The following is a 9,270-nucleotide window of genomic DNA, read 5'->3' as shown; positions in this document are numbered from 1 at the left end:
CACAATGTCATCCACAAACATCATAGTCCACGAAGACTCCTGCCTGATCTCATCTGTCAACCTGTCCATCACCATTGCAAACAAGAAAGGGCTCAGAGCCGATCCTTGATGTAATCTCACCGCCACCTTGAACCCATCTGTCATTCAACCGCACACCTCACCACCGTCACACTGCCCTCATACATATCCTGCACCACTCCTACATACTTCTCTGCCACTCCCGACTTCCTCATACAATACCACACCTCCTCTCTCAGCACCCTGTCGTATGCTTTCTCTAAATCTACAAAGACACAATGTGACTCCTTCTGTCCTTCTCTATACTTCTCCATCAACATTCTCAAAGCAAACATCACATCTGTGCTGCTCTTTCATGGCATGAAACCATACTGCTGCTCGCTGATCATCACCTCTCCTCTTAACCTAGCTTCTATTACTCTTTCCCATATCTTCATGCTGTGGCTGATCAACTTTATACCTCTGTAGTTGCTACAGTTCTGCACATCACCCTTATTCTTATATATATATATATATAGTTATATATAGTTATATATATAGTTATATATATATAGTTACATATATATAGTTATATATATAGTTATATATATAGTTTTATATATATATATAGTTATATATATATAGTTATATATAGTTATATATATATATATATATATATGACCTGGGTATGGGTGAATACTTTTGTACATGCGAAATGTAAGCATTCATGTTTGGAAAGCTAATGGAGTTAGTGTTGGTGAAGGAGAAAAAAAAGAGTTCATTAAAATTTGTAGGTATAACAGGATCAAAATGATCAAGGGGTGGGCTCTTCAATATTTTCTGAAGGCACTATGTGTATAATGAAATATTAAATGGGATCTTCAACGCCAATTCCCCCATAAGTGAATTTTGTTGCATCATTCTGTCTTATTTCCAACAGCACATACCAAAATGTAAAACGTAGGATCAACGCCAACAAAAATTTGGTGAGTATTTTCAACTAGGGCTGTTGCTTTTCCCTGTGTCTAGTATGTTGCACGTCATCCCTTGTGATGCGATATACACTGATGAGCCCAAACATTATGACCCCCTGCCTAATATGCTGTTAGTCCTCCCGGTGCCGCCAAAACAGCGCCAACCCATCGAGGCATGGACTCCACAAGACCCCTGAAGGTGTCCTGTGGTATCTGGCACCAAAACATTAGCAGCAGATCATTCATGTCCTGAAACTTGTGAGGTGGAGCCGCCGTGGATTGGATTTGTCAGTCCAGCACATCCCACAGATGCTCCATCGGATTGAGATCCGGGGAATTTGGAGGCCAGGGAAACACCTTGAACACTTCATCGTGTTCTTCAAACCGTTCCTGAATAATGTGTGCAGTGTGGCAGGGCAGATTATCCTGCTGAAGGAGGCCACTGTGGGAATCCCATTGCCATGAAGGGGTGTACCTGGTCTGCAACGATGTTTAGGTAGGTGGTAAGTGTCAAATTGACGTCCACATGAATGCCAGGACCCAAGGTTTCCCAGCAGAACACTGCCCAGGCCCCAGAGCCTCACCTGTTACGGGGTCTAGTTAGATCGATGCCATTGGCAATCTGCTTGTTTGTGGTTTTACGCGTGGCCCCGGATGCGCGGAGCTGTTACACCCTTCTTCAAATTACACATCCTGAACATGGCACATTTATTAATGCGTTCAGTATATCCTAGACAAACATCACCCTCCCTCCACCAGCTTGTCAGCTTCCCACAGTGCGTCCTGGTGCCATCACCTCCCCAGGTAAACGATGCACACGTACACAGCCATCTACTTGATCTACCCTCCACTGCTCCAAGGTCCAGTTCTGATGTTTGCCTGCCCATTGTAGGGGGTCATCGTGGGCACTCTGACCCAGTCGTCTGGCCGTAACAACTCGGCCCGGGTCTCAACTCCCGCCCATTTCTCCTGCGTCCAACACGGTGCCTACGAGAACCGATGGTTCGCTTACCACCTAACCTGCCCAGACCTTGACCCGCGCCCTTGTTTGGAGACGATCAGCGTTGTTCGGCTCGCCGGGGACCGGTCATAATGTTTCGGCCCATCAGTGTACCGTATCTCTTTTTGACTGAATATCAAACAGCAGTATTTCAAAAGTATCAGTTCTCCTAAATGTTACAGACCGACTTTGAATTCCCAACACAGGTCATGGTTCTCAACCCAGCGTTTATGAAATACGTTTATGAAAACTGGCTGGAAAGGAAAGGCCGATATCCATCCACCGGCTTTCTGGCATTGATGCTCGGCCTACACATTTGTGACGAGGTACGTTTGTGCGTTTAATCCTTTAGTGTTCACGCGCGATCTGAAAGACGAATATTGTTGTAGAGGTGCAAAACTGGAGGGCCGGACTACAGCAAGTCTAAACAGTAGCGGCGACTTGACATTGTTCCGACAAAGCAGCGACAGTTGCGGGAAACGGATCTCGCTGGAGAGAAACAAAACCAGTTTTACAACAGAGGCAATTGCTGAAATGTGTAACGAGGACGTTAGCAAGGTTAGCACGCTCGCCTCCCAGCAAGAAGGTCCTGGGTTCGAGCCCCGGGGTAGTCCAACCTTGGGGGGCCGTCCCGGGTCGTCCTCTGCGTGGAGTTTGCATGTTCCCCCCGTGGATAGGTTGGAGAGACTGTGGGTCATGTAGGCAAGTCATATTTGCTATTGGAGGAATTTGTGTTGTACCAACAACAACGTCACGAGACCTTAGTCGGTGGGTAGGTAGCATATTTTGTTGTTGTTCCTATCATTTAGATGTTCTTCTCGTATAACTCACCGCGGAGCCCTCTGGAGGTGTTGTGGGGGGCCTAACTCACCGAAACATCTGGGATGGAAATGCACGTTTTGATCTGCTGTTGCAGTCTGGGTGTTGGTTTTCTGACCCGCTGAGCAGACCGAGTCAAACGGGCGGTGCCAGCCACGGCAGCGTACAGATGTTGACGTCAGAAGCGGAGATGCGCATCCTTCCCATCTGGAGGCGGTTTGGTGGAGACTTGTGGCGGCACTGCCTGGATTTTGGTGTGTGGCCCCTCAAAAATCAGCACGGGGTCTTTAACGTCAGGCCCCGTGTGTTACTGAATTTCATGCCTGTTTAGAGCAGTTGATGATGTTCACATCAAATCATTTTTTTCTTTACTGAGTAGAACTTGATGAACTTGGTGAAATGAAGATCTTCTTCTTCTTCTTCCTTTGGCTTGTTCCCCGTTTCTCAGGGGTCGCCACAGCGGGTTTTTGGCCCTCCATAGCTGTCTGTCTCCTGCAGTCCAACCCTGCCCGTGTCCTCCTCTATCCGGTCTCTCCATCTTTCCCTTGGTCTTCCTCTTCTTCTATTCTGGTCTTGTCATTATGCGGACCGACAAGACCAGGAATCGATGAAATGAAGTTAAAGTTGTGTAACTGTGAGTGTCCTCACACGGCAAGCGTAGATTTTTTACAAGACACAACCAGCACCTTTCTGTATATGGGTTTGTCAAAAACTGTGTTATCGCCGGCGGCTATATGATGGGAATTAAAACAATCTGTTCTTGTGTAAAGATGCAACACAACATATTGGTAAAATTCGGGTTGGGGGGGGGGGATCTCTCACCTTTGAGTCTGATTGGTTCTTTGTGTTGTCAATCAGTGTAGCCAACCAGTTTAAATCAAATTCGTGAAGGGCGTCCAGGTAGCATAGCAGTCTATTCCATTGCCTACCAACATGGCGATCGATGGTTCGAGTCCCCGTCGGGCGTCCCTTCAGAACAATTGGCCATGTCAGTGGGTGAGAAGCCGGATGTGAGTATGTGTCCTGGTCGCTGCACTAGCGCCTCCTCTGGTCGGTCAGGGCGCCTGTTCGGGGTGGGGGGGACTGGGGGACTGGGGGGAATAGCGTGATCCTCCCACGCGCTACGTCCCCCTGGCGAAACTCCTCACTGTCAGGTGAAAAGAAGCGGCTGGCGACTCCATCGGGGGAGGCATGTGGTAGTCTGCAGCCCTCCCCGGATCAGCGGAGGGGGTGGGGCAGTGACAGGAATGGTAAATTGTTGTGACAGTCCTAGGTGTCTCTCCCCAGGTCAGTGTGTTCGGCTACGGAGCAGACAAGGATGGAAACTGGAACCACTATTGGGAAGAACTGAGAAACAAACACCTGGGAAGTGGCGTGCATGGTGGGAAGTCCGAGTATAATCTTATTCAGCTACTGTTTGAGCAACAGAAACTCGAATACTTCAGAGGGCATTGACGTGTTTCTCTCACACCTCTCATGGTTACAACGTTTTAATTTCACACACCTCAACCTACTTCTGAGTGGGACTGGAGAAAGTAAATCTCCTCATAACAGGAAATATTGAAGGCATAGGAGGAAATATTGAAGGCATAAGAGGTAATATTGAAGGTATAGGAGGAAATATTGAAGCCATAAGAGAAAAATATCGAAGGCATAAGAGGAAATATTGAAGGTATAGGAGGAAATATTGAAGGCATAAGAGGTAATATTGAAGGCATAGGAGGAAATATTGAAGGCATAGGAGGAAATATTGAAGGCATAAGAGGAAATATTGAAGGCATAAGAGGTAATATTGAAGGCATAGGAGGAAATATTGAAGGCATAAGAGGTAATATTGAAGGCATAGGAGGAAATATTGAAGGCATAAGAGGTGATATTGAAGGCATAGGAGGAAATATTGAAGGCATAAGAGGTAATATTGAAGGCATAAGAGGTAATATTGAAGGTATAGGAGGAAACTATTGAAACCCTTGTTATTTTGTTCCGTTCTGCCTTGTATTTTGTCCCATCATCACTGCAGTTGGTCATCGTTAAAGTCTTTGCATGACCCTGTCATATATATATATATATATATATATATATATATGCTACTATTTTCAGCAACTCCCGTTAGGGGGCGCCACAGCGGATCATCCGTCTCCATCTCTTCCTGTCCTCTGCATCTTCCTCCGTCACACCAGCCACCTGCATGTCCTCCCTCACCACATCCATAAACCTCCTCTTTGGCCTTCCTCTTCTCCTCTTCCCTGGCAGCTCCATATTCAGCATCCTTCTCCCAGTATACCCAGCATCTCTCCTCCACACATGTCCAAACCATCTCAATCTTGCCTCTCTTGCTCTGTGTCCAAACCATCCAACCTGAGTCTCCCAACCGTCCATCTTATGTATTATATCATATATAATTATAATTATATATACAAACCCCAATTCCAATGAAGTTGGGACGTTGTGTAAAACGTAAATAAAAACAGAATACAATGATTTGCAAATCCTTTTCGACCTCAACTGAATACACTACAAAGACAAGATATTTAATGTTCAAACTGATAAACTTTATTGTTTTTTTGCAAATATTCACTCATTTTGAATGTGATGCCTGCAACACGTTCCAGAAAAGCTGGGACAGGGGCATGTTTACCACGGTGTTACACCACCTTTCCTTTTAACAACACCCAATAAGCGTTTGGGAACTGAGGACACTAATTGTTGAAGCTTGGTAGGTGGGATTCTTTCCCATTCTTGCTTGATGTACGACTTCAGTTGCTCAGCAGTCCGGGGTCTCCGTTGTCGTATTTTGCGCTTCGTTATGCGCCACACATGTTCAATGGGGGACAGGTCTGGACTGCAGGCAGGCCAGTCTTCTACCGGCACTCTTTTACTACGAAGCCACGCTGGTGTAACACGTGCAGAATGTGGCTTGGCATTGTCTTGCTGAAATAAGCAGGGACGTCCCTGCTTATTTCAGCAAGACGATGCCAAGCCACATTCTGCACGTGTTGTAACACGTGCAGAATGTGGCTTGGCATTGTCTTGCGGAAATAAGCAGGGACGTCCCTGAAAAAGACGTCGCTTGGATGGCAGCACATGTTGCTCCTAAACCTGTATGTACCTTCAGCATTAATGGTGCCTTCACAGATGTGCAAGTTACCCATGATGCCATGGGTACTAACACACCCCCATACCATCACAGATGCTGGCTTTTGGACTTTGCGCTGAGAACAATCTGGATGGTCCTTTTCCTCTTTAGCCCGGAGGACACGACGTCCATGATTTCCAAAAACAATTTGAAATGTGGACTCGTCAGACCACAGCACACTTCTCCACTTTACGTCAGTCCATCTCAGATGAGCTCGAGCCCAGAGAAGCCGGAGGCGTTTCTGGGTGGTGTTGATATATGGCTTTGGCTTTGCATGGTAGAGTTTTAACTTGCACTTGTAGATGTAGTGACGAACTGTGTTAACTGAAGATGGTTTTCCCACGTGCTCCTGAGCCCACGTGGTAATATCCTTTACAGAATGATGTCGGTTTTTAATGCAGTGCCGCCTGAGGGGTCGAAGGTCACGGGAATTCACTGTTGGTTTTCAGCCTTGCCGCTTACCTGCAGAGATTGTTCCAGATTCTCTGAATCTTTTGATGATATTATGGACTGTAGATGATGAAATCCCCAAACTCCTTGTAATTGTACGTTGAGAAACGTTGTTCTTAAACTGTTGGACTATTTGCTCACGCAGTTGTTCACAAAGTGGGGAACCTCACCCCATCCTTGCTTGTGAACGACTGAGCCTTTCGGGGATGCTCCTTTTATACCCAATCATGACACTCACCTGTTTCCAATGAACCTGTTCACCTGTGGAATGTTCCACACAGGTGGTTTTTGAGCATTCCTCAACTTTCCCAGTCTTTTGTTGCCCCTGTCCCAGCTTCTGTGGAACGTGTTGCAGGCATCAAACTCAAAATGAGTGAATATTTGTGAAAAATCATAAAGTTGATCAGTTTGAACATTAAATATCTCGTCTTTGTAGTGTATTCAACTGAATATAGGTGGAAAAGGATTTGCAAATCATTGTATTCTGTTTTTATTCACGTTTTACACAACGTCCCAACTTCATTGGAGTTGGGGTTTGTAATATGATATATAATTATAATAATTGTATATAATACATTATTAAGTAATAATATATATTGATATTATGTGCAATTTATATATATATTATTATAATCTTATTGACTGTTTTATTGTAATGAATACTATTGACTGTTGTAATGACGTAGGGATTGAATGTGCTATTGAAATATATCCAGAGTGACCTAAGAGTCATGTCTGTTAATTAACTCTGAGGGAACTGGTGTCATGTCCTCTGTGTGTGTGTGTGTGTGTGTGTGTGTGTGTGTGTGTGTGTGTGTGTGTGTGTGTGTGTGTGTGTGTGTGTGTGTGTGTGTGTGTTTTATGTTCTGTGTGTATCCTTTCAACATAATGAATGAGAGTGGCAATAGTGCCAAGTTTTGATTGCAGATGGTGTGTACATTTTAGTATCGGTCATTTGATTACGTCTCATTGTATTCATCTGTTGGTTGTGTGCTAGCTGTGGTCAATAAACATTTTTTTCTTATTTTGATGAAATAATTTTCTTACATTTTTGAATATATATTGAAAATTGACCTTGTAAAACGGATGTACTACTTTCCTTAGCATTTCTCCTGTTGAAATCCATCTATCTATCTATCTATCTATCTATCTATCTATCTATCTATCTATCTATCTATCTATCTATCTATCTATCTATCTATCTATCTATCTATCTATCTATCTATCTATCTATCTATCTATCTATCTATCTGTCTGTCTATCTGTCTGTCTGTCTGTCTGTCTGTCTGTCTGTCTGTCTATCTATCTATCTATCTATCTATCTATCTATCTATCTATCTATCTATATCTGTCTGTCTGTCTGTCTGTCTGTCTGTCTGTCTGTCTGTCTGTCTATCTATCTATCTATCTATCTATCTATCTGTCTGTCTGTCTGTCTGTCTGTCTGTCTGTCTGTCTGTCTGTCTGTCTGTCTGTCTGTCTGTCTGTCTGTCTATCTATCTATCTATCTATCTATCTATCTATCTATCTATCTATCTATCTATCTATCTATCTATCTATCTATCTATCTATCTATCTATCTATCTATCTATCTATCTATCTGTCTGTCTGTCTGTCTGTCTAGAGGACACCGCAAATACTGAATGTTGTCCACTCTTGGTTAAAAACGTGATGTTCAGTCAAGTTTCTTTTCTTGAAGCATTCATCCCAACTCTGATTCTATTATGGAAACCGCTAACGTAACTAACCAATCCCCAACCGAATATTCGTTGGAGGAATTGACTTCAAAACCAGTGAAGGCGAATGGAGGCGAGTCTTCTCCCAGCACGGTGCGGTCAGAGAGCTGAAGATAGTCCTGAGTCGCTCAGGCGTGTCACGGAGATATGGGTTCGTGACTTTTGAGACCGAAGAGGATGCCAATAGTCATATGCTTAACGACCCCGATAGGTTCTGGATCAATGACAAGCTCAACATTGGCCAGGCAATAGTAAAACGGGTGTCAGTTGTCCAGGGGCCAAGCCACGGCATGCCGGTGCCTTCTGGTGCCCCGTACCATACCACCTCCAGCAGCTACCCCTACACCTACCATAACGGGACGGCCTATTTCCATAGCCCAGACATGAACCCTACCACCCAGCATTGGCCTTCTGCGTCTGGCACTGCTATGATGCCCCCCCCCCAGCATCAACCCATCTTCCATCAACTGACTTACTGTCAATATCAGACTCCAGTCACCCCCCCCCTCCCCGCCCCATAGTGTATATGCAGCCATCAGAGGGCATGGACCAGCCCACCAATGTGGGCTTTGTCCTGCCACGTCTGCCTGTCATGGAGGCCCAACGTACCAGAGTAGTTCGTGGAACCCATGGGGCAGCCTTGCTATCATCAGGTGTACACTCAGAGCCACGGAGGACCCATCTTCTCACAGCAAGAGCCTGGATAGGAGCCGCTGTTCCACGCACTGCATCAAGGTTTCCTGCCCCCACCCCCACCCCCACCCCGTGTATTGGAAACCCAGATTCAGCCACAACGGCCCCCCGCTACGTTAACTTCAACGATAACAATGAAAGGCCCATGCAGGCCACTTTAGGCCAATCTAAATGTAGACAGCGCCCTCTGCTGGAAACGAGTCAAATAGCAGTACATACTCGTCATCCGCCTCGAGATTCATTAACATTATGCTGCCATGCTGCCTTTTATTAACATTTTGGGGGTCGTTTTTTTTTGGAGGGGGGGCGTTGCGGGACAGACTGAGAGGGTCCACGGGCAGTTTGCTGTTTCGAATAAACATCTGCGGTACATTTGGCGTTACGCCGGAAGTCATCGGCTGACAATAGCGATGCCGTTTCGCTCCGTTACATTTGTAACACTGAAAATCGGGCAACTTGATACCT

General features: G+C 45.3%; 1 protein-coding gene and 1 pseudogene across 1 annotated transcript in view; both read left to right on the top strand.

Moving 5' to 3' along the window:
* Positions 1–4,508, top strand: part of LOC130128328 (CMP-N-acetylneuraminate-beta-galactosamide-alpha-2,3-sialyltransferase 1-like) — a gene marked incomplete at its 5' end in the record, with an annotated part of 10,939 nt that extends 6,431 nt beyond the window's left edge. The window contains 3 exons of the mRNA XM_056297961.1: positions 962–983; positions 2,178–2,297; positions 4,078–4,508. Coding sequence (XP_056153936.1) covers positions 962–983; positions 2,178–2,297; positions 4,078–4,245 — 310 coding nt within the window. The remainder of the gene's footprint in view (positions 1–961; positions 984–2,177; positions 2,298–4,077) is intronic.
* Positions 4,509–8,123: 3,615 nt separating this feature from the next.
* Positions 8,124–8,819, top strand: LOC130128327 (protein boule-like; annotated as a pseudogene).
* Positions 8,820–9,270: the final 451 nt, after the last annotated feature.

The sequence above is a fragment of the Lampris incognitus genome, chromosome 18 (genome assembly GCF_029633865.1).
Source record: "Lampris incognitus isolate fLamInc1 chromosome 18, fLamInc1.hap2, whole genome shotgun sequence".
NCBI lineage: Eukaryota > Metazoa > Chordata > Actinopteri > Lampriformes > Lampridae > Lampris > Lampris incognitus.
Note: the sequence above shows the minus strand (reverse complement) of the source record. Positions and strands in the feature narration are given on the sequence as shown.